General features: G+C 27.4%; 1 protein-coding gene and 1 non-coding gene across 3 annotated transcripts; both read right to left on the bottom strand.

Annotated features, from left to right (window-relative positions):
• Positions 1–12946: 12946 nt before the first annotated feature.
• On the bottom strand, positions 12947–25836 carry LOC135929792 (uncharacterized). Of its 2 annotated transcripts, none has more exons than XM_065466509.1 (9): positions 25807–25836; positions 20663–20737; positions 20333–20419; positions 19564–19619; positions 17727–17794; positions 17465–17592; positions 16488–16702; positions 13218–13385; positions 12947–13132 (listed from the first exon to the last, which is right to left on the bottom strand). In XM_065466509.1, the coding sequence occupies exons 1-9, from the start codon at positions 25831–25833 to the stop codon at positions 13075–13077; spliced, it is 882 nt and encodes a 293-aa protein (XP_065322581.1). In that variant the 5' UTR covers positions 25834–25836; the 3' UTR covers positions 12947–13074. The 2 variants fall into 2 exon arrangements, with proteins under 2 accessions (XP_065322581.1, XP_065322582.1); XM_065466510.1 differs by lacking the exon at positions 25807–25836 and adding an exon at positions 25568–25720 and having other exon boundaries at positions 12948–13132.
• On the bottom strand, positions 24853–24925 carry Trnar-ucu (transfer RNA arginine (anticodon UCU)). Its single transcript has one exon. It is a non-coding gene; the product is annotated as a tRNA-Arg (tRNA).
• Positions 25837–26302: the final 466 nt, after the last annotated feature.

Raw genomic sequence — 26302 nt, 5'->3', positions numbered from 1 at the left:
TTTACAGTATTGCCAACGCACATTGCCAATAACATGTACAATATATTTAGGTATATTAGTGAGTACGTTAAATAATTTTATTATATACATCATTCCCGTGATTTTGGCGAATCGATACGCATTTTTGACCCTCACATCCGCGTTAAATAACTCATCCAACTTTTGATTATATTTTTGGATCATATACTTAGAATCTTTTGTTGAAGCATTTTCGTATTCAGATCGCCAGAATGAATCGGCACCTTTCAGAATCGAGAAGACCCCTCGAAAGGCGCTTATTTTTTTGAGACGATCCTTCTCGTTTAAAAATTATATCAATTTTATATTTGAAAAACAGTTTATTTTTAACTCATACTTTTCGTTATTTCTATTATGTAACTGGCTAAACACATCTTAGGATTACATTAAAAATTAATTAGGGCTAAATAATAGATGTAGGCTTATGATGAATGGTTAATTTTAATTATAGAATATTATAGAATTACTTCTGTCTTGGTAAGTTTTTGTATACTGGAAACAGTACTCAGCGGTTTATAAGCTTGTGTAGTTGTACCTGGGATAGGAACTTTTCATATATAAGAATAAGATGGTGAAATATAATATATATTAACACTTTTTTGCTTTTCTTAATAAATCTCAAATTTAATTCATAATTATTTAATTTCCTTTATTATCTCGAAATTAGTTCACACGTAAGTATAATATAATATATACAAAAGAAATAAATATTTCCAAATGATACACAGTTTAGCGAATAAGATTTTTGAAGTCACAATAAATGCAAATAACGAGAAAAAAAGTATTGTATATTAAATTATATTCTTTATGGAATCTTCAGTAACATTCGCTGCATGTTGAGATAAGACATAAATTTCCGTTATATTTTTTGTATTGCGCAAAGATCTAGCCACATTAACGGTCTTCTTCATTTTTGCTTTATTAGGCCATACAGGAGACATCATAAATGTAGCATTCGTTAATTTTGTTGGGTATTGAATCAATTTAAGAGCCAGCGGGGGTCCAGAATAAAAATTTGACCCATATAAATCAGCGGAAGGGTATCGAGCACTTTTGTATGATGATCTATAAATATCGGATTTATTATTTGCTTTGAGTCTAGTTCCAGTTTTCCAAAACAAATCGATTGTTTTATTTAGTGACTTGGGCGTTAAGATATATTTTTTACGCCATTCGTTTATTCTATTTTTATGAGTCATAGGCCTGCGAAACATAATTTTCGGATCGAAACCTAAATTTATTTCGGGTATAATGGTGGATATTTTTTTAATTTTTGGAGCTCTAGATTTTTTACTCGGAAGCCTTTCTAGTGTTTTATCTGCGTATTCGAGTTTAGGCTTATTAAAAGGACCATGTAAATTTTTACCAGGTGGCGGTGGAGGTAATGGCTTAGCTCTGATAATTTTTTGAAGATTAAATGGATGCCGAGGGTCAAAATACCCAAATTTGTCGTGAAAATTTAATTGGTATTGATCGTTCTTAGATAACCTTTTTCCATTGGCATCATTTTCGTATTTTCTGTTGATCATATAAGGATAGGGCTGTGCCTTTAATTTTGATTCTTTAAACGGCAAGAAATCCAACAGGTTATCTCCGCGATTCAAAACTTGGTCAGAGGCGCGAAACGGCACTTCTACTTTGCTCTTGGGGATTTCTGATCTAATAGAATCGGTCAAATCGTGTCGATTATAAAATCGTTTTCCTCCTAACTTCACATTCCAAGGTCTCAATTCAACTGACAAATCAGTGGTGTAAATCGGTACTTTTCTTATGATTTTTGATTCCCTTGAAGAATCTTCATTATTTTTCCAGCCATTGTCAATTCTCATAAATTTTTTATGCTTTTCTTTGTAAGAAGCCTTCATGAAGAGTCTTCTAGCATTCATACGTTCTAAATTTCTCCTGATCTCATACTGAGATGCCTTCTTTTTCGAATCTAAGTTAGAATTTTTGTCACTTTTGACCGTTATAGCTTTATTAAGATGATCCTTCCGATCTTTGTTGGCATCCATTAAATGTTTTAATCGATATAACAATGACGCCCTATCGTCAGAAAAACGATGATCAGCTTTGGCACGTTCCAACGTATACTTTCTATCTCGATCCGATGATTCCTCAAAATCTCTAGGCATCAATTTGGGATCTATTATTCGAACCAGCGTGGGTTTTAATGAGTAACCACCTTTCTGCGTCCCTTTTTTTATCTTTTTCTTTTTTCTATCTTTTCCGTTATACAATTTTGATAATTGATAATTATAGGAATCAGCCGAGTCATCCATATTTATCTCGGGAATTATTTCATTATAGGGTATTTGTGGGGAGTCTGGATAATTTTCACCGTTCAACGTTTCATCTTTGAATAATTTTCGGAAATTTTTAATCCTTCTGGCATCTTTTTAAGTGTTTATTTTTAAATATATTTAAAAATATATATATATATATTAAAAATAAGTAGATGATATTTTAAATCTTTTTTAAAAAAAAATTCAAAAACTTTGAACGGTGAAAATTATCATGACACCAGGTGCGGCAGAAATATAGTTTTTAAAATTATTTATTATAATTAATTATTGGCATATTTAGTAAAATAGAATAAATGCATATAACTTTGATATAAAAATTTATAGATTATCAAAACAAAAATTATGCTAACTTTTTTAAAATTACTAAGATCACGGTGATATATTAATTTTAGTAAATCCCTCGAGCATGCTTTCAATGTGCTTAAATGGTATATATCAAATAATTATTATACTTTGATGTTCAAATTCACTCTTCGGAGGCACGCTTATAGTAGCCGTTTCCTCGTACCCATCAAACTCTAGATTATCCGGTTTTAAGTGAGTTTTTATAATAATCTTGTCCTCATCAATTATATGATTATTTTTACGAACTGGGAATATTGATAATGGGGGCCTCTCTATATCTTGAGAACCCATAGGTGTATTAAATAAAGTAGGATTTCGGACCCCGGATGTCAAAATGTTTTTGAACAGTGGTTCGGTTGAGTCAAAAGCGTTGGTATTAACTTCATTTTCTGGATAATGATATTTTTTCCCGCCAACTTCTATCGTATTTAGGTTGACATTTACCTCATCATATTTGTCTTGAGATGATGACTCGGCTAAGGTTTTTTCGTTCTCTCCCAGTTTTTTATCTAAATCATATTATTAATATATAATGTATTGATATAAATATAACGAGGAAGAAATCATTGCTAAAGTTGTTTAACTCAAGCCATCAATGATGTAAACATCTTAACTTTAGCAACCAAATATTTGGTTCCAGAACGATTTCTTGTTATTTTGGAGTAATTCTTAGTTTTTTTAGTTAATTATTGCTTTTAAAAAAAATTAGATATAAAATAAATGGTATATAAATTTAATAACCTTTCAAAATAATTCTCATAGGCACAGTTATTCCAGCGATGATGATGGCCAAGATGACAAGAGTACTAAAAACCATAATCCATTTCTTGTTGGTGAACTTATGACAGCAAGGCAGGGACGATTGGTTTGAACAGCAGAAACATGGCGTCTCTTCGCAACACCCGTATACGTTATCGTCGGAATCTATACTTGTGGTCGTGTTAGGGCGGGCAAAGTTATTCCCTGTCCTGTGATTATTATTGTTATTGAACTTTGTGACATTACGATTTTGCTCGCTCGGCTTTTTATCAACTCCATGTTGTTTTAATGCCTTCCGGTTAACATTAATATTATTGTTAGCAATGTTATTATCGTGTTTAGGGTTAGCCCCTGCATAATACTTTTTTTGGCTTTTGGCGGGTTCTCTACCATCTATCATTATGTTTTTGACCGTATATTTGACAGGAATTTTCTCTTCGGGGCTTGCGACTATTGAATTGCTTTTATTGAGATGTCTTTTAGGAATTGGAGATGTTATTAGTTGGTGATGAGGGTGAATGTAACCGGACATAACATAATTTACACTATGAACTCTCTTACTTTAAAAAGGTTGGGAGCGGCAAACTTTGGAAGCCTTCTTGTTTTGGGTGCTTAAATTTTTACCACATTTTTATGTATAAAATATTTATTGAAATATATTTCAGCGATACCCGTAATAATTTATTGTTACGAATTTTAGAGGGAAAAAATACCAGATTAATCCATTGTTAATTAATATCATTAAATTATTTTTATTCTGTTACGATTTAACCTATAATATAGGTATGACTTTTTCTTTTTTTAAAATTAGATTAATCCTCTGATAAGAAGAAAGTATTTTTTTAAAAAAAATTTTAATAGCGTGTTCAAATAAAATGAAATTATTGTATTAGGTTAATATTAAATAATAAGTTTATAGATATAGATATGTATAATAAAATTTATTCATAGACTTTTGATTTTTTTAGATATCTTTAAATTTAATTTGTGTAGTATAATGGAGAAACTCCTACCAGTTCTCACCCCTCTACTCAACACATGGACATACTCGAACTCGATTTAGACGGAGCTGGGCATATTTTTATCTCTTACAGACATTATTTAATTTATTGTATGTTAGATTACCATTTTTCATTGATAATCAAAACCTTTTTTTGTACTTTTATATTTTATTTTCCTCGTGCTTTAATATATTTTATCCTTAATTGTGCATATTTCTTATTGGTTAATAAGTTTTATTATAAAGTGAGATCAGTTTTCAGTAACCATTTTTATTATATACTATATCTTTAAAATAATATCATGCTAACGAATCATCTTCTTGTCAGTAATACGCCCTATGATATTTTTGAAAAGTCCGTCACACCCAATCACTGTATAAAATGTATATTTACATTCACAATGTGACATCATCACAAATATATTTAAATTGCCTAAATCGAGAAAGATTCGTTGCCGTAATAACAACAAATTTTTTATTCTTTTTATTTATTTTATAAAATAGAAAATCGAATTGAATAAATGTCTTATTATTTGAATTTATAGGTTATGATAAAGAAAATTTGTACATGCAATAAAAATGATAAGAATTCATATTTATAAATCGTTCAATCTCATCTGAATGACTCCAATACGGTTTAGACAAAGGTTTACATTTGAAGATTGAGCTGGAAAAAAATAAATAAGCTAGCGCCTCAGGGCTCAGCTGATTTTTTATTTTTTTACTTATATTCAATGACGAACCATATTTGCCGTATTATAAACATTAATAACAAGGAAATGGATATTAAATTAGATTTTTTTATTAACTTTAAAAATTTACCATTTTGGCTATGGATTAAATTTCATGATATCAGAAGATGATTTGCCCAGAATCTTATTGTTTTTAAAGTGAATGATTTTTTTTTATAAAAAATTTAAATTTAAAAATAAAATAAAATAAAATATTTATTTTTAAAATTTTACATTAATTTATTATATATTTTTTTTAATTACTCCTTTGGAATTGACAATAATATCATTTTTTGTAAAAACAATAAAACAAATCAATTATTAAACTCATACCGCTAAATTAAATTTATCATGCATTATAGTTTAGCGTTTTTATTATTTAAATTTAAATATATTTAATAATTTGAAAAAAAAATAAGTTAATGTCCTTATAAAGAGTTTAAAATTTTCTCTATATTCCGCTATAAAAATATACAAAACAATTTATTTTATTTTTTTAACTTGCTTGACTTTTTAAAAAAAATTGGTAGACTATTTTATTTTTAATTGTTATTTTTTTTTATACTTTTATCATATATTTTTTGTATAAAATTTTGTTTAAATTAAATGACAAAAAAAATGAATAGATTTATTCATTGTAATTTGTAAACTAAGAAGAATTGTAAATTATCTCCGTATAATAAAAGTAAAAATAAAGAATTTTTAAATGGAAATTTTTATTTTGTTGTAAGTTTATATATAAACTAATAATTTGTAATGTCACAATGATCTCAAAATGTTACCTGTTTTTATAAGGATGGGTTATTGTTTTTACTCCGAATGTGAGTATAATTATATATTTAACAAATTCATTATTTATAAATCATTTTTTATTAATAAGTTATAAAAAAAAATTAATGAATTGAGAATGACAATTAATAATAATAGGTTGTACTAGCTAAAAAAAAAATCGTTTAAAAAAATGATTTAAATTTTAAATTAATATTAAATATAAAGCTGAATGGGTTATTAATTATGCTAATAAAAATCATTTTTTAAAAAAAAAATTCATTTCGTTCTAAGATTTTTTTTGAGAGTTCTTAAACACAAATTATACTTATCAATGGTCTACAAATGGGAAAATTTCCGGGCCCGACCTAGAGGAAATTTAGTTTTTGTCCGGCCCGGCTAAACAAAATTTCCGTCAGACCCAGTTTCCAGGCCGGTTTCATATTTTTACTGAAGTTGCCCGTCCCGGTTTTTAATATTCGCGCAGTTTAAGTAAATTTTGAAGATTTTTATCAGAGACCTGCAAGCCCGGCGCTAAGCCCGGCTCGGGAACATGGGCCGAACCGTATTTTAATTTTTTAAATATACTCGGACCTGGCCAGGCCTGATGAAAATATTTTTTAAAAAAATCCGGGCCGGCCTAGAAAAATCTTTTTTTAAAAACGAGCCGATAAAAAATTTTTTAAAAAAATCCGGGCTGGGCGGTACAAATGGTACCTCTGTAGGCCTCTGATTTTTATGAATGGAAAATCTTTTCATGATAAATTTACAAAAAATAAGACCATCTTCCTATTGTCATTCGGGCTGTATACAAACTAGTGGCTTATAATTTTCTTAAAAATTTAGTTGAACTTTTTTAATTCAAAATAATCCCTGCCTAAAAATGTCTAATACATACCCCACCAAAGCCTGCCCTATCTACACAATTAATTTAATTTAATTTAGGGATATTAAATTACCATAAATATTGTCAATATTTTTATGCATAATAATATTGACTTTATTTTATCACTTATTATTGATATTTGGTCTGAGTAACATTTTATTTGTCAAAATGTAAAAGTTACTTTTGACGTGTTAAAATTTAAATTTGAATTTAAAATTTCTCATGTGCAATTTTTTGGGCATTTTTAGACCTATTTAAGCACTTTATTACAATACATTAAATTTCAAATCTCAACGTTTATTAGTTTTTAAATTATTTGAGAAGAAATTAGGAGCCCCGGGATAAAACTATCCTCGGTCTCCCCTAGTATTAATTAAATAAAGTATAGTCTCTCAAAATTAACATAGAATTTTAAAATTTACTCAATAATATTATTTCCTATCTTTAATAGATGCTCAAATTTTTTAAAAAAATTAAAATATAGTTTTATAAGTTATTTGTGTTTCAAATTAATCAATTTGTTATTTCGGAATAATTTTCGCTGTGTTTGGTAAATTATATAAAAGGGAAATTGAAAAAAGGATTTGTAAAAATATGATTTATTATATTCCAATTGATTAATTTATATTAACGAGTCGCTGGAACTGACAAATTGAAATTTTCAAAAATTTTCTGCTCAGCCTAAAATTATATTTGATTTGACCATAAAGCAAAAGGACATTTGGTATAAGCTTTCGAAAAAAAATTTTCGAGAATCCGGCCTAGCTGTATCAACTTTTATCTTTTAAGTTTATATGTATATATTTAAAAATCGACAAAGCCGTCTTGTTCAGTGTCGGTCTACAGAGTGCAGGCCTCTGATAACGATATATTAATTTTTAAACTTTTTTAAAAATCGATATATTTCTGTCCCTCTACTCGAGTAACAGCTAAGACGACTATTCCCAATCTAAGTGAATATCACGATTAATAAAATGAGTTTAAAAAACAAAGTTGAGTCGATTGACAAGAAATAACCAAATAAAAAGATATGTTATACCGGTGCATTTAGCAGGCCGGAGAATGGGATAAATAATGAAGGAGGAAGGCATCTAATAATTTTTTATAAATTTGCATCAATAATGCGATTATAATCAAAGTTTCTTATTTCTTTTTGATATTAGATATATCATTTGTGATTAATTTATATTATTATTTTTTACGAACCGAAATTTTAACTATTATATTTATCTGAACTAGAGATAGTGGGCGGCTTTTAACCCGAACGCCCACCTGCCCATTTTTAAAAACCCGCCCGCTCACCCGCCCAAGGTTTAAACTAGTTATGCTCACCCGCCCACTCCCGCCAGTAAAACGGAACCTAGACCGATATTTGCTACGGTTCAGATCCTGGATGTTTACTGAATTCGTTATTTAAAAATAATCGATAGCTTTGCTTACTTCCGCTACATTATAAATAGCGATTTTTGATTATTACGTTTTTTTTGCTTGTTATCATGACATATAAATTTTAAACAACGAATATAGAAAAAAAATTAACTAGAAGTGTTGAAAAATATGCATGTTATTTAAAATTGTGATTTATAAATTTGGATGAAATCGTACTTTTTCATGTTATAAATATAAAATCCTTTTTTATTCTTATGATGCTTTTGTAAACTAATTATTATTATAAATTTGATTTGATTTTTTTTTTGCTGATAAGCAAATAATCATATCTTACATTTGTATATTTATAAGAGAAATAAATATAAAAAATCATTAAGAAAAGCTAGAACCTGTGAAATTGTCAATTTGCTATTACTTTCTTATTTTATTTATTCGAACTCCTTTAATTTACATTTAAAATAAAATTTACATGTTTTTTTTATCAAAGAACTAGACCGAAAATATTATTAAAAGTTTCAAAAGTTCTCATATAGTAAGCCGCTTTCAAATAGTTCATGAAATAGGATACAGGTAATGTTTACCTAATATTATTAATTAATATGTAAGTTTTTTTAAAAATCTCTTCCCATTGTGATAACTACAAAAGCAAAACATAAAGGTAGTTAAACTGTTTACTTGTTATCTAACTTTTGACAGTGAGAATCAACATTAAAAAAGGATATTTTTTATCATTTAAATAAATAAAACGGCATTGTTTAAAGCATAAAATATTAGTCTGGATTCAACTTATTTACACTTTTTCGTTGTGAGATAAAAATAAAAAAGATTTAATATAATAAAAAAGAAATTTAATTTTTATAAAACCCAATAAGAATTCCTATAAATCAGCTGCCTCCCTCGGTTGGGCTAAATGATTTTACAAAACAATTATTTTGTATATAAAAAACGTGAAACTTTAATCAATTTATTTTCTTCGGTGTGGTGGGGCTAAATGAGCTCGTAGAAGAAAATTAAATTCTGTTATTTTTATTTTTCCAGCAATATGCTTTATATTTATTTATAATAAATTGCAGTAACGATCCGAACCGACCTGTCAAGAATTGAAAAAGGGTTTCAGCCGTACACATATAATTTTTGGCCCGACTTGGCCCGAAAAAATTTATCAATTAAGATTTTCAGGCAGCTCAGTCAAAGAATTTATTACGCACAAATTGCCCGACCCGAATAAAATTTTTGTGCTATTTTTTGAATCGGTCCAAAATTTTTTGGGCCCGAGCATATCTCTTATTGGTTTATTTTTGCACAACTAAATTTTTTATACATTAATATGTTTATTAGCGTATATAAGAGGGGCAGGGGGAAATTCCACCCCCCTTCAGAAATTTGTTTTTCCTCAAAAATATCATATTAAGTGAACAAAATCTACCCCCCCCCTCCTCTTAACACCTACCCCACTCTTCCCTGCCCCCAAAATATATATAATATACCACTACCAAACGATAATTTAAAGAAAAATAAATAACCGTTAATAATTTTTTAAATTTTTTAGATATAAAAGTTATAACGTGGATCTATCCACCTACAATAAAATTTATGGAGGAAACCCCAATCTAATAGTGCTCCCCGCCTTAGGAAAATCTTAGATACGACTATGAAAGGTTCTAAGTGCAACTAATAAGCGAAATAATTATTCAAGCAAGATTTTTGAAATATGCGATTATAATGAATTATTTTCTGGTAAAATTAATATTAATTTTAAAAAATACCAAAATCGTTACCCTATATTGCTTTCAAAAATAAATGTCTGGTTTAAAAACAATCATCGAATTTTAGTAGATTGATCCCTTCTTTCATCATAAATTTCCACAATGATGGACAAGATATTTAAAAAATAGTAAGATTCCCATCTGCAAAAACAAATTGAGGAACGAAGGTTTAGAATCTTTGGACAATATAATCAAAATCATTTTTCACTGATTTACGTAAAGTAGAAGATTTGTTAGGTTTTATGGAAGATATATTATCATCTGTGCTAGTGTAGCGTTTTAGAAAATTGATGGAAAAATTTAGAGGGACACAAAAATATTTGTACTTCGGACTTTAAAAATATTTTTTATAATTCCCTATATAATAATTTGGTGAAACCACAGAAATAACAATATATCATTTCACTTTCAGACTTATCTACCCGCTGCTTCCCTACTATACATAAAGAAAAAGAGATGGTTGATTAGTTTAACTAAATTATTTGTAAAATGTATAGAAAATAAAAAGGTCAAAAGTACAAGTATAAAAAAGACAAATATTATATGATAACGCAATTTAGCGAAAATCTAATCGTGAAATTATAATTGGAATTGATGGGTATAATTTGAAAGGCAATATGAGTTCAAAAATATTGAATTTGCACTATCAAATATATGGTAGTTTAAATAATTAAATAGAAGAAATGATAGGATTGATGGATAAAATGACAAGATACAGTTAAAAGATATAATAAACATATCAAATTGATAAGCTTGAAGAAACGCAAGTTTCATACTAAACTTTGACTATAAGGAATATAATAGTCTTTAGACAATAGAAGTAAATAAGGATAATAAGGTGGACACCAGTTACATATAAGAAATGAACGTATCCCGAAAAACGAGATAAATATTAAAATTTATATTAATACTTAATTGAGCAAGATAAGATATTGAAATGGTTGCTGAGCTGCTTATGGCATAAGAGATTCGACTATGCTCTAACTTATTTTAAAATATGGATAATAGTCTTTTTTAATCAGTGAGTTACATCTTATTCTACCACTAATAACTATAACTATTTTTGTTTGCTAGAAGGCTAAGCTTTGGCTTAATAGGCTAAACTTATAAGATTTTGCTAATAGATTTTCAAACCTTTTTTGCCATCTATGACTAAAATTTTAAGGCTTTCGTAATATTTCTCTGGAAAAAATATTGAAAAATCGGCTTAAATTGAGCCGTTTATCATAGGAAGTAAATTTTAGAGTATAATGGTAATTCTTTAATTTGGGGTCTTTTTTTCTCACATTCAAGGGAACCCTCTATTATTTTTGAAATCGCTGGTCATCAGAAATAAAATTATTTTACGTTTAACCTTGTTTTTTTTAAAGATTTTAAAATATCTAGCCCATAATCTCTAATATAGTAAGTTTTCATGTTGGCGGCAATCTCGTTGTAAATTATTTAACAATATTATTGAAAGCTTTAAATAAGTCAATATCCCAAGTTAAACCCTGGAATCTATGGATCTTTTTAATAGTAACTTCAATAGATCTACTATCACCCTTTCTGTTTAAATTATCTGCCTTGATTTTGTGACAAAATCAAACTCTGTCCTAAAAATCGCTAAAATATATAAGAAAAACAAATATGGTTTAGCTTAACCAATACATTTTCATACCTAGTTATTGCCATAGGAATGTTTGGAGGTGAAAAACATTCTTAGAAATAAGGAGGAATCAGGTACAGGAGGTATAATCGAAATTATTATTAATTGGAACAAAGAATTTCCTTTTAAATCTATAGTGCAATTTTTTTTTTAAGTTTACCCATCTTTGCTTTGCTTCCTTTTTTCCAAATATATATTATTATTATACACACGGCGCATTGAAATTTTTATATACACCTATTTTTGTAGTAGTTTTTTTTTCTTTGTGATTTCATACCATTTTAAAACAATATATATTCCTTTTTTCAATGCACTTAGAGTATGAGCAATTCAATATTTTAAAATTATTCTATGGGATCGTATTTGCCAATCAAATGTCATGACTGATATTTATGTCTAGTGCATTTTGGACATATCTTGTATTAGATAATGACACTGCTACTACTTATAATAGTAATAATATTACCCATTAGAAATTTGACTAATCAAGGTTTATAATTTTAAAAAATTTAAATAAATCTTTTCTATTAAGATTTTTGATATTTGAAATCTAAATTTATTTAAAAAAATTTGGGTAAAATAATTATATAAAAAAATTCTTTTTTAAAAAATTTCTGCTGAAATAAGGGAACATTTTTAATTTTTAATATAGAGAATATCGACTTAAACTAAATTTATAAACGGAGATCTGCCCTCAACAAGGGAGAACTGACATAATATAATTCGAGCCCAAATCATTTTATTTTTACGAAAGATATTACAATTTTAAATTTTAAGCCTTGTAAAATATTTTTAAAATTATTTAATATAACTAATTATATCATACTATATTTCGACTTATATTAATTCATAATAATATTATGTCAATTAAATTATCCATCTAAAAATATTATTTTTTAATTAATTTTCGTTTAACATTGTTTTGGTTCAAAAAAAAGTAATTTAAATAAGATAAAATTTAAATACTCAATATCTTTATTATCTCTTTTTTTATTGGAATATTTGTTTGGAATCCTGGATACAGAATGAATAAGGTTTATTTACGCTTAATTTGGTTTGAAAAGTTTATAAAATTCCATGTTCGGTTTTTCTTCCGAGACTGCCTGTTTTATTTGGCAGATAAATTTTGGTAAACTTCTTTTTTTAAAAAAAAAGAATGATTGTTTATTTTTACGGCATAGGCTACAAAAAAAAATTTATAAACTTAGCAGATAATGTATATTTTTTTTATTTATTCATCAACTATACTTTAAAAAAAATATTCATTTTCAAGCTTTTCCTATGTACTATATGGATTGGTCTACTTTATTATTATATTATTCAAAAAAAATAGGTGACTATAATTATTATATATATTTCTGAGATAATTTTACAAATAAATTTTGTAATAAAAAAACTATATAAAACAGGTAAAAATTTGGATTACAATTTTCTTCGTTATGAGTTGCAAAATGATGATATTTATATTTCTTTTAAGTGGTTAGGCTCTGATGTTTTTGAATTCGTCTTATTCAGATGGCTAAAAAAATGTATAGGTTTCAAAAATGTAAACAAATGATTGCGGCCAATTTTATATTTAGATAATATTACGCTAGTAAAGTTACCTTTGCGAAAGAAAGGTATTTGTAAAGGTTAGTTCGTAGTCTTCTTCTTCGGATGAAGTGCTAGATATTTCATGCAGCGAATCCTGATGTTCCATTTCATGCGACATTTTATGGTCATTCGACTCTCTGATTTCATCTCGTATTCGATTTTTAATGATTTTCCAACGTCTTATAATGTAAAAATATTCATAATAAACGAAAAAGGTAACAATTTATATTTTTAAAAATAAGAATTTTTTAAAAAACTATAAAAAATGTATTAATTTTTTGATATCGATAGGTAAAAAATATTTTTTTAAATTCCAAAAGTATGAATTGTCGATACAATATTATAATACTTAACCATTCTGCATGCTTCCCTAGCCATATCAAGTATTCGTCCATTTGGGTAATCAGTCACACCTGTCTAACCCTACCTTCCATCTTAAGTTATCTGTTCTTTTATATTCAATACTGATATTCTATTATACTGACTAAACATTAATTCTATACTGATAAAAATTGGAAGACAAAAATTACAATAATAAAAAATTTCTGAAAATCCTCAAGATATAAGAAGTTTAGATTATTCGTCATTATATATGGTTAATATGCAGTATAACAACGTATTTTATTATCCCTATTACTATTTTACAATTAAATTCTATCATATATTATAGAAATACTCCAGATAAACTCATCTAATAAGCTTTAAAAAAATTAATTTCGAAGAAATTTCGGATATGAAGGTCGAAGTAAGTGTGGCAAGATCATATAGGTTATCCCCGGGTTGTTAACCCAAATTAGGGTTCAAAATTTAAAATTGTTTGGTTAGACATCTTGAGACTTGAAACCGAAACCTATCGAACCCATTGTTAATAGGACCCGGGGCGGGTTCTGCCCTTTTTCAGCCTCTTTCAGAAAATTGGTTTTGAAGTTTTTCTTATCAAAATTTCCGCTAAATAGAGTTTATAATTCCTGAGCCCTAATTCGGGTTTCCATTATTGTGGAAAGGTTTACAAAACAAATAATTTTTTTAAGCAGTTTTAGATCCCGATAAAAATAAAGATTTCTGTAAAAAATTTATCCTTAAAAATCTACAGCACAAATTAGAGACCTTCATGGGCCGGGCCGGCCCATGGCCCAAGCCCGGCCCATATAAACTAGCGGGCCTGGGCCGGGCTTGGGTTCGTTGGAAATTTTTGTAATATGGCTTGGGCCGGGTGGGCCTAAATTTTTAAATTCAAATTTAGCTTATTTTAAGGATATTTAATAGGACAAATATAACAAAACATTCTGATTTTATTAGTGTTATTTATCAAATTTCCTATACACCTTGGGAGAGTATATATTTTTTTAAATCGGAAATTGGTATAATTTTACTTAACTTAACACAACGGCCTGGGCACGAAACAGCGAAAATCAGGGAATATTCCCAAAATGTTCCAAAGATGGCCAACATTTTCGATATGACATATATTTTCCCAAGTTAGCGTCAAATTCAAAGGAAAATCCCAACAGTAGCAGAAAATTTAAAAACAATTGTTAGACGTAGACAAATAGATATTCAAGTAAACTTTTTATAATATTTGAAAATAAAATTTTAATTAGAAAACTCAAAAAGGACATAATTTCATAAACTATAAAGGTTATGAATATATACAACATAAAATTTGAAAATATAAATTAAAATTTTGTTTATATCATTTATTAATATTATATATATATTATTACTAAATAAAATATTATATTTCTATTAGTATTACTTCAGCATAAGTTAAGTTTACATAAAATAATTTTATGGGCTTGGGCCGGCTTGGGAAATTTTTTAAATATTATAGCGGGCTTGGGCCGGGCTTGGGAATTTTTTAAATATTAAAAACGGGCCGGGCCTGGGCTTAAAATTTTTTTTACGATGGGCCTGGGCCGGGCTTGGTTCTAAAATCTAGGCCCATGAAGGTCTCTAGCACAAATAACGTGTTTTTTAAAAAAAATTATTATTGATCAACAAATATAATTTATAAATAGCAACTAAGCATTTACCAGAAACCTGGAGGCCCGAAATCTAGATTAACTGACTAAAATGGTGTATTTTGAAATCCTATGCCAGACTGGATTTAAAAATTTTTTAAATCAAGGTCAAGCCGATTTCTAAAAATAAATTAAAATTTTATCGCTAAGTTTGAAAATGAAAACGTTTACCGCTCATATTTTCCGTTAATTTAAAATTTTAAAAATTTCGGGTAAGGTAAGAAACAATCTGGGGTGGGCTTGAAAATGGAAATTTTTTTTCAAAAGGGAGGGGGCCTTAAATTTCGACTTTTACAGGTCTCTGTTATTTATCAACTATTGAGCCGTACAATTCAGCCGTTAATTTATTATCAATTAGGAGAAAGAATGTAAATTTTATTGAGTATACATAATACGATAACAAGCGCAGTTGGCATCATCAAATAGCAATATACAAAAAAGATATCTAAAAATGGCGACTATTATGCTTTTCTATCATATTTATTTATCATAATCTCTAAATAGCAGAAACCCGGAGTGACCGTAACGAACCGTTAAACCATTATAAACCGTTATAAATATATGAACCGTAACCGAACCGATATAATTATTTTTTGAAGGAGTAAAAAGAACCTTTATAAAAAAAGGTTAAACCGGTTTAAACCGGTTCAGTTTTTATATTTTAGAAATAAAAATAATTTGAATATCCAGAATTATATAAACTTGCTCTTTTAGTACTGGCGGTTCCCGCAACACAAATTTCTGTTGAAAGAGCCTTTTCGTGACTAAAATTTGTGTTATCTTATCGTCACAACGAACAAAAAGGAATTCATTTTTATTAGAAAATATATTACTTATTCGTTCAAATAATATATTTAAAAATAAGTTATTTTGAATCTTATATATTTTTTTTATATATAATTCATTAAAAATAAATTTAACCGTAATGAATTTTATAAACCATGATAATTAGCTGAACCGAACCTTTATAAATTTTTGCTTAAGAACCGTAACCAAAATGTAACCATTATAGTTTTTTACATACTGAACCGTAACCAAACTGAACCGTTATAAATAACAATAACGGTTCGGGTCTGCTAAATAGCTCTTATGTAACAAAATTCAAACCGGTTTACAAAACATTTTAGAGGTTTAATGACAAAATTTACGCTCAGGTTCGATAAATAATTACGGTTAATACCAGTTTTAAGATTCAGTTTGACACTTCATCTTTTGTACAATAAAGTTTAATCTTTAATTCAAAACATTCAACTTGGTTACTTGGTATGATCCATATTCATCGAACGATCTTTACTCGTTAGGTTAAGCTTAGAGCCCGTTGCGATGTCTTTACTAGTATTGAATTTCTTTGAGTCGTTATTTTGGTATACTGGGAGCATGAATGACAACGGAGGACACAATCTCGGTATGAAGGTGGATACATTGTAAACGTCATTTTCTTTGGGAATAAGCCTTTCGGCTTGTTGGAAGACAAGCTATAAATAATTTGTTTGACAGTCAAATATATATATTTAAATATTTAAAAGGGATCTCATTAGAAAAATAAACCCCCCCTCTCCCTTCCTAAATTGTAAATAGGAAGCTCAGTAATGTATAGAGTAACGATATATTATGTGGATATCTGCAAGGCTTGCCCTATTAAAAACTTAAGCACAAGCTTATATGCTGGGCATGTAATATTTTTTGCTCGGTTCCGGTCAGTTAAGATATAGAAAAATGAGGCCTTGCCCACTTAAATTTACTAAAAGTTATCCCAGCTAGTTAAATATTTTTGTACTTTCGGCCGTTACATTTTTTAATATCGATATCTAATTTTTTCCTTATATCAATGAAGACTCTTATATCTCATCTCTTTGGTTATCTATTTCTTTCTAGTTTCAAATTAATTGTTTGATATCTGCAATGTATGTTTGTATTTAAATAATATCCATAAATAACTTGTTTAATTTTTTTTTTACTTTAAATCTTATGGATTTAGTTTTTTAATTTAGATAGATTTTAAAATACAAAGAAATAAGCATATTGTAATTTATTTTCAAATAGTTATCAAAATATTAGTTTGCTATTCAAAAAATATCAAAGTTTTAATGCCAGGCCTGTTAAAATTATACGAAAAATCAGAGATTTGCGAGGTCCTGCTAATATTTTATATATTTCGGCCCTGCCCACAATTTTTAATATATGAATTGCCTAGCCCGTCGTTACAGATAAACTATTCAACCTAACAAATAACTTACGTTTCGAAGGGTCACAATTTCCTTCAACAATCGAGAGTTATGAGCGTGTAATTGTTTGTGGAACTTGATATAATTCAATTCGTTCCTTAATTTCAATGAAATTCCATTTTTTGCGGTAAAAAAGCCTCCTTCATATATAAAGAAAGGAAATAAGCATTATGTTATTCTTTATTTTTATAAATGAAATTAAAAGTTTCTTTAATTGTAGTTATATTTTTCGAAAATGGCTTATTTAAATTTTTTAAAAAGAATATTTTCTCACTTATCAATCTATCGTGAAATGTCTCCAATGGATTTTCGAAATCAAATTTTTGGCCATTCAATAGCATCCTGTGTTTTATTATAAGCATATGTTATAATATAAATAATACTTTCATATTTTGTTTAAAGGTGACTATGACAACCCCATGGGAGTCAGCAGCCGGACGCAGGGAAAAAAATTATAAATAAAATATTTTTTGGAAATTTAGGTTATAGAAAATTAATTAAAATGATTTTCATTTATTTAGGCAAATAATTTAAATAATTTTTCGCTATAATAAATATAAAGCTATTAGTTGAAGCGTAATCTTACATACAATTTTCTTTCGAGAAATTTTTCCTACTTACTCACTACTGTTGTTAAACGGCTCAATATTTTAAAAAGGCTAACCCTAATTTTCATCAAAAAAATATTATAAAGCCTAAAGATTCTGCTCGTAGGTGGCAAAAAGGTTTAGACATCTATTTATTAACGAAATATAAAGGCTTGCATGGTATTTTTAGGCTAAAATATTAGGTTAACCGTTTTTTAAAAATCGAGCCGTTTAACAACACTACTACTCACTTTGATTATTAATTCTTTGAAAAAAATCACTTATATATGATAATTCTGAAACTCAAATTGTGGGTAAGAAAATAAAACTTATATTTAAGAATTTAACTTTTATAATTAAAGAACCAACAACAGAATAAGAAATGTAACAAAATTGATCAAAAATAATTATCCTCAAACACAAATTCAGATTTTTTTTAAAAACATATATGATATTATAAATTTCTTTCTCTCAAAATTGTTCTTCATAAACTTTCTGAACAAGAAATAGTAAATCAAGCTAACAAAAAAAATGAATGAAATCAATAAACTTGATCTAATATATAAACAGGAAATAATATTGAAAAATGTCATATTATCTTAAAATTAGTATAAAAATTGTTTCAATTTTGATGAGTAACGCATATTTTGCAAACTTTGTATTTCATTTATAATTATATATTTTTTTTTAATATTTTATGGCGATAATTAATAAAAGGTAAAATTATATAGAGATTTGTATATAAATATATTGTTCTTTTCGATAATCAAATTAAAATGTGTGGAGACCCATTAATTATTGTGTGACAAAAAAAAGTAATGTGATTTGATTTAAATTTATACACTAACATAGATGAAATGATATTATCATATTTTTTTTTATAGCCATTTTCTTTATTAATTGACCAAAGTAGCAAATAATATAGTTTTAAAAAAAGTTATGAAAATAATATAAATGTTGATAAACATGAAGATTCCATATTTCAGCCTCCAAATACTTTTTTCTAAAAATGTCAATAAATATTTTAGTGACAATGAAATGTGTTAGCTGTAAATTTATCTTATTTTGGCTATAGTTATATTATCTTTTTCGAATGACAATGAATAAATTCTTATTACAATATTATTATTGATTAACGTGTATTAACAATATATTTATTACCCCACGATATAATTATAAATATAAAATAAAGCGTAAGAAATTTACAATATTTTTTTATATTTTAAAGATATATTTTTGTACCACCCTGGTGACAACCTCAAGCTCGTATTAATTTGTGTTCTTAATAGAGCATCCTACTGCAAAAAGCAGTTAGAAACTCTTTTGGGGAGTTTTTTTCTAGATGTAAATTTTGATATAAGAGGTGATACGATATCAAATAAAATAAGCTTAATAAAGGTGTACTTATTATTGATTTTTTTTATTAGCATAAAATCATATTTATATTCAGACAGCTAGCAGGAATTCTGAAAAAGAAAAAAAAATACGAACTAGGCGGCGGCATAAGTAGTAGTATAAATAAACCTGAGGGTCTTTTGTTTTTCGATATCATCGTTGTAAGGAAAATTCGGGAGCAATCGCTAAAGATGGAAAATAATATTATGATAATATAAGATATAAAGGGAGTGTAAAGAATAAGCATAGTAAGAGCGTTGGTCATTTATTTTTTATCACATTTGATCTCAAACTTGCTGCAAAATAATAATTTTAAAACAAAACTGTTACTTTTCATAGTTAAGAAAAAAAATTTTATCCAAAATTTATATTGGATAGCCCAATCTCAATTGTATATCCTCGCTTCTCAATTGACTCTTTAATCGCACTATTATGATTAAATGTGGATTGATAAATAAATATAGAGAATTTAAGAGGGAAAATAAATAAATTAAAAATTATTTAAAAAATGGGTTTTTTAAAATAAAAATAGATTTAAAAATTACATAAATTAAAGAGATCACAAAAGTTTGGCAAGAAAAAAGAAAGAAATTTAAATACAGAAAATTGGCATTTCAAAAATTAATTTTTTTAAAAATATGTGATATTAACGATTTTCCTTTTTTGATTGACACTTTTCCAAATTTGAATACCCTTTCTCTTTTTTTGATCGGAAGCCCTCCTAAGTTTTTAGTACTTTTCCTATTTTCTTATCAGATCTCTTCCCTTTTTTGAAATAGGGAAACCCCGTCTGTATATCGAAAGGATGGACTGTTTAAAAAAATATTAAATCTAAGAAGAAGAAAAGGGATATAATAAAAGGAATAATCGTAAACAAAATAATGCCAAAAATATAAACCATGAGCATCAATTTTTGCCAGGGTTGTAAAATATTATCCCATGTGTCTATTGATATTATTTGTTTCAAAGTGGATAGTTTGGATATCTGTTATTAAACAATTAAGATTCATATAGAAATATATTTCTTATATTTCACCACTCCTTAAAATTAGCTAAAATGAGTGATTCACTCAATGATGGGGAGGGGGGGGGTTAAAGGAACGTGGTGAAGGGGAACCTAAAAGATAATATTTTGTTAGTATACAAGTGAAATAGTTACGTTTATTATAATGTCAAAAATTTTAAAAGACACTAAAACTTAAAGATAATTTTTTAATATGAAACGCACATTATCGATATCCTGGTTAGGTAATGAGATCTTATCATTCTTGTATACGAGATCTTGATGGTCCATTCGGGAAAACTAAAATTAAATAAAAATATACTCATTTTTAAATTCATGGTGTAATTATTTATCCGAAAAAGTGATCGACAATCAGGGCCCAATAACATGGGGGTGGAAGCTTACGAAAAGTGCGTTATTAAAATCTCAGAGGATATTTCATGGGGTACCCTCCATTTCTTTCTTTTCAAATGTATCTAGATAAAGATAACTAGTCTACGAAATATCTAGATATATATATATATACATTTTTACGACATACTTAATATACATTTTACAAAAATCATGGAAGGTGTAAATGCCAAAATTGAATATCTAATGTTTAAAACCTGAATTTAAACCCGTATCTTTCCGATTTTTCTAAAATTTTTACTAGTGATTCCATATATTATTATGAAAAAAATAAAATTTTAGCCTCCGACTCTGAATACGGGCCTCATGGTCAAAAAAATAGGGCATTTTGAGCAAAGTGAATTCCCTTTAATTTTAGATATCTTTAAATATAATTAAGCTAGAAGCGTTATTTAAATTTCTTTATAATGGGTTAGCCTTTAAATTTATATAATGTTAAATATTTTAATTAAATGTCAAAAACAGGAAATGATTATAAAATTAAATTAGCATTCATTTCTCTCAATTTTTCCTCATGTATAGCTTATAGGATTAATATATAATGCAAAAAATCAAATTGGGTCGAACGTAAGGCTATAAGGAGATGTGGCATTTAATCATTAATCAATTGTAAAAATTCCTAATAATTATTTGATAAATCATTCATTAGGCTTAACGCTTTCAAATATTATATTATTTGTATTTAAATAAAAATTTAAAAAAAGGGAGAGGGGAGAAGCTATTTTATTTATGTAATATATTAACTTGGTTCCCAAAATTGGGAATTTTTTCTTTTTTTTAAACATTAGATTACAATTTATTCAATTTGAATAAACATATACGTTGTCAAGTTTAATAAATATACTTCCTTGGCTGATTCACCGAAATAAATAATTAATAATAATATTTGCCGTATCTGGCGTAAAAAATTAGATGCTTCAATCAGTATCACATTTCCTTTAACATCTAATATTGCCTTTGAGCAACTAAATTAGGACTGCACCGATTTTTTGCGATTTTCAAATGGCATGGTTACAAATGTGTATATAATTAGAAATTGGCAGAAAATTGAGAGATATTTTTTAATACATAACCATCTAGAAATATTAATAACACCAGCCTACGTTTTGGATCGACAAAGCCGATCCATTTTGATCAAATTTTAAATCGTTCGATTCTAAACGCTTCCTTAAAATAATTTTATTTTACAGCTATAATGTTATATCGATATTTCAAGATGTTTATGTATGCATAAGGATTAGCTACCAATTCTGAGATATACACATTAATTAGGCTTTATCATTATCGGCAAAAATAGACAGTTCTAAATCAATCAAAGCTTATAAAATTTCAATAAAAAGCTCAATGAAACGATAATTTTTTAAGACAAACTGTGGACGAAGTTTGCAGGGATTTGTCGTTTAATAACGTCATCTTTGTTGATCCAACCAACGAAAGCGTCTAATATCCTGTGAAAGCCCGAAAAAATATTTTAGCCCTCCCCAAATCCCGCAGAGGGGGATCTTGAGAAGGTTTATAGCCGTTTATGGGATGCAATAAAGACTGGTCCCGAAATTTAGTCCAACGCTTTGATCTTTGAAGTAGGTGATCGTATGGAAGCAACCATGATAGATGGATAGATAGCAAAGCCTTCGAACTGGTATCTTCCAATATAGCCAACTCGAAATCGCTAATGATAGAGACTTAGACTTATAGACACCACTGACTCTTTTACATATGATAGATTTAGAGAGAAAAAAAATGGAATGTGTCAGCCAAAAAATAGGAAAAGATATGCAATTATCGTTAATAATTTATTCTGGTTAATCGTCCAAATAAGTACAATTCTTAGGCCTTCACAACGTATATCCAAATTGTGCGAATATTAGGAAGGAAACATATAGAACCGGGGATACTATAGGCTGCTCCAACGATTTAGACTATCACGTTTTAAAGAAATGGAAAAAGCTTAGGAGAAGCATTCGACAAAATCAAAACAGGTTACGGTGTCGTTACTTCCCTAAGATCACCCTCTTCAAAGACCAAAGTTGCATCCCATAAACGGCTAAAAATCTCTTAAAGATTCTCCTCTGCAAGATTTGGTGATAATTTTCGGGCCATCACAGGATATTAGACCCCTCCACTTTATTAGGTTGGATCTGAATAAAACAACAGACTTATTAAAAGACAAGACCCCGCAAACTTCGTCCACAGCTTTGTCACAAATGGAGATAGTCCAAGACTCTATGAAGAGCGATTTAAAGTTGCCCATATTGGAAGGTACCAGAAGGCTTATCCTGGTCACGGTAACAATATTATAACTATGGCTCTTATTACTATTAGGAAAGGTATTTTTTTTTATAAGAGTCTTTTAATTTTTAAATACTATTCGTTTTTTAGGATATTTCTTTAGGAATATATCTTCTTAAAAACAAACACGAATTAAATGTATAATAACGATAAATTTTTTATAGAAAAAAAAATTGTAATAGGGAAGCTGAGGTTGTGTAAACCTCGGGGCTTGGCAAACCACTTATTCTCATTTTAAAATTAAATATACCAGAAGGTTAAAATTTTATCCCAATATAGTTATTATTAGTTTACATCTATAGACAAAAATCTTTTAAAATTAATTATTAAAAATTTTATTAATGAAATAAAATATTGATGAAATTTTCTAAAGATTTACAGAATTTTAATTTTTATTAAAATATATAATCATTTATATGTAAATAAATTTTATAGCAAAGTTTAAAACACTCTTTTATAATTTGGGAAAGTTTTATGAGTTTTTATTATATCTAGATATTATTTCAATATTTGTCAATTTAAAGTTAACGGGGCTTGCTAAACCATACACGTCAATTATGGCAGTTAATAATGAAAAAAATTTCAAAATCTTGAGAAAGCAATTTCATGGCTCTTTTATGATTGGTATCTAGAATTTATGCTACATGCCAGTTTGCCATACCAACACAAAATTAAAAAAAATCATAATAATAACAAAAATTTTACAAAGAAAGGGTCGATGATGATAAATACAGAAAAAAATATGGGAAAACCAATGTACAGAAAGAAGAAAGCAACTATGATAAATAAAAAGGATAAATTAGTAAGACATATGAACAGGCAAGCTGAACGAAATGAAGTACCAAATGACAATGCCACAGGATCCGCTCAAGTGATGGAGCAGGAGAATAACCCTAATGATTACATTTCTCCAATAGACCAGCAGATTCAGGCCTGGAAAAATCTGTAGAACAAGGAACATCAAGTGTAAAAAAATAAAGAAAATATTTTTTTATATTAAATTTTTATAAGGAATGTCATTGGCCCCCATAAAGGGGTGACAATATACAAACTCTTGTAAAAAAAATTTAGAAAAATCTGAAGAAGTCGGATTGAAAAGAGTGTTTTTTTTTGTTAATAATTCATCATATATTTTTAAAATATATTATTTCTTTACTTCTAATAAAATATTAACAAAATTTTCATCAGTGAGACTTTTTCATTTAAGCATATTTTTAGAAATATATAAAATGCTAATTTTTGATAAAAAAAACAAATTATTGCTCAAATAACACAAGTTTTAGAAATAAATAAGTAATAACTAATGGATTTATTACTGATAATAAATAAGCCTTCGGCAATATTTATTTTTATTTATATTAAAATCGGAATATTTTGGTATTAAGCATGTCATTGGGACGCACCAAGAAGAATGGACCATTTTTTAGGGTTGAAATTCAAGGATGATCTAAGACCGGGCTAAACCAATGTCTGGGCGGGCATTTCCAATCTAGCTAAAATTTTAAAGTTTACGTTTAAACAATATAAACATCTCCTTCCTTGGATTTTTTTAAAATTTTATATAAACAATTATTGTATATTTTTTTTTAAATATTGTATCTTTTAAATATTTCTAATATTTAAATTTATCATTGAAAATTATTTATATACTAAAAAAAAAAATTTGTTCAATTAAAACTAAAATAAAATAATTTAAAAAATAAAAAATTAAAACACACCCCAGACGGGACTCGAACCCGCAACCTCCGAATTAGAAGTCCGACGCGCTATCCATTGCGCCACTGGGGCTTATGTAAAGTTGAAGAATATATTTAATATCAATAAAGTATGAAATTAAATAAGCTATTAATAACTTAATCAATTTCATTTTCTAAAAATTAAAAAATTTGCCTCTACTTAAAAATAGTATATATAACAATATTTATTAACAGCTGAGTTAATAAATGAAATTTTCCTTATGTCTTTGGTAATCAGGCAAAGGACTCTTAACTTAAATAACAAGTTTATCTTCCATTGTTATAACACATTAAATTTTCAATAAATGAAATGAATTTGACATTATTTTTTTATGTTTTTTAATATTAAATTATTATGAATGTTACAAAAAATCTTAATAAATTTTATAGAAGCTAATATTTTATCATTTAAGATCTAAATGATTTTATAAATGCATAATACTTTCAAAATTAAACAGTTAATTAGTAAATTAGTATATTTTAATCTTTATAAATTTTATCTAACCTATAATTAACAACCTTACATAATAATCTCATAAAACAAGAGCCAATTATCAATTATATTATTGTTAATATCATAAAATTTTTAATCATTAAAAAGTTATAAAATCAACCAAAGAATAATAATTTCAAAATAAAATTTTATTATACATTAAAATGTAAAATAATTATACAATTATGACAGTAATATTACCAAATTAGTTGATATTTAATAGGTTTCTTCAATGTTATTGCATGAACGTTGATTTAATGCAGATATTTTTGCAATTAAAATTTTTTTTTTTAATATGGCATCATCCAATTTTTTAGAAAGTTTTACACTTTTGTCAGCTAATGCAATATTAAGCTAGTAATAAGTAGGATTACATATTCATTTTATTTATTTACATATATCATTTCTAACACTATTTTATTCATTATTTTATATTTTACTTCATAATTTTCCATTTCAGAAAACATATGTTTTATATGCATAAACAATTCCCTTTTCAAACAAAAATTATTTAAGAGGTAAAGCCAGGGATTCAAACCGAGCTTGAATCGTATCTTTAACCTTTTATTTTTTATCGAACCTGAACCGTTAAATGATTTTCTATCTGATCCTGAACCGATTAGCTAAAATCCTGTGAACCGGTATGTCCTTATGATTTTGTCAGGGATCCAAGCCGAACATGAACTGAACCGTTAACCGGTACCGGTTCTCTCATGATTTTTAAATCGGAATTGTTATAAAAATTATTATAAATCAATTTTGATTGATAAATATTAGTCACAAATTTTATAAACTTTAGTATATATTGCCATTTTATGCCTTTTTTTAAATATTTTTAAGCTAATATAATGACCAGAGTTGGGCAGTACGCGAATACTTGTATTCAAGATACAAATTTTTTGTATCTTGTATTCATATCTTTGTGACATTTTTAAT

This window comes from Gordionus sp. m RMFG-2023, chromosome 5 (genome assembly GCF_954871325.1).
Source record: "Gordionus sp. m RMFG-2023 chromosome 5, tfGorSpeb1-WG-v2, whole genome shotgun sequence".
In the NCBI taxonomy this organism is placed as follows: domain Eukaryota; kingdom Metazoa; phylum Nematomorpha; class Gordioida; order Chordodea; family Parachordodidae; genus Gordionus; species Gordionus sp. m RMFG-2023.
The sequence above is the reverse complement of the archived record's forward strand: the minus strand, read 5'-3'. Positions and strand labels throughout refer to the sequence as shown.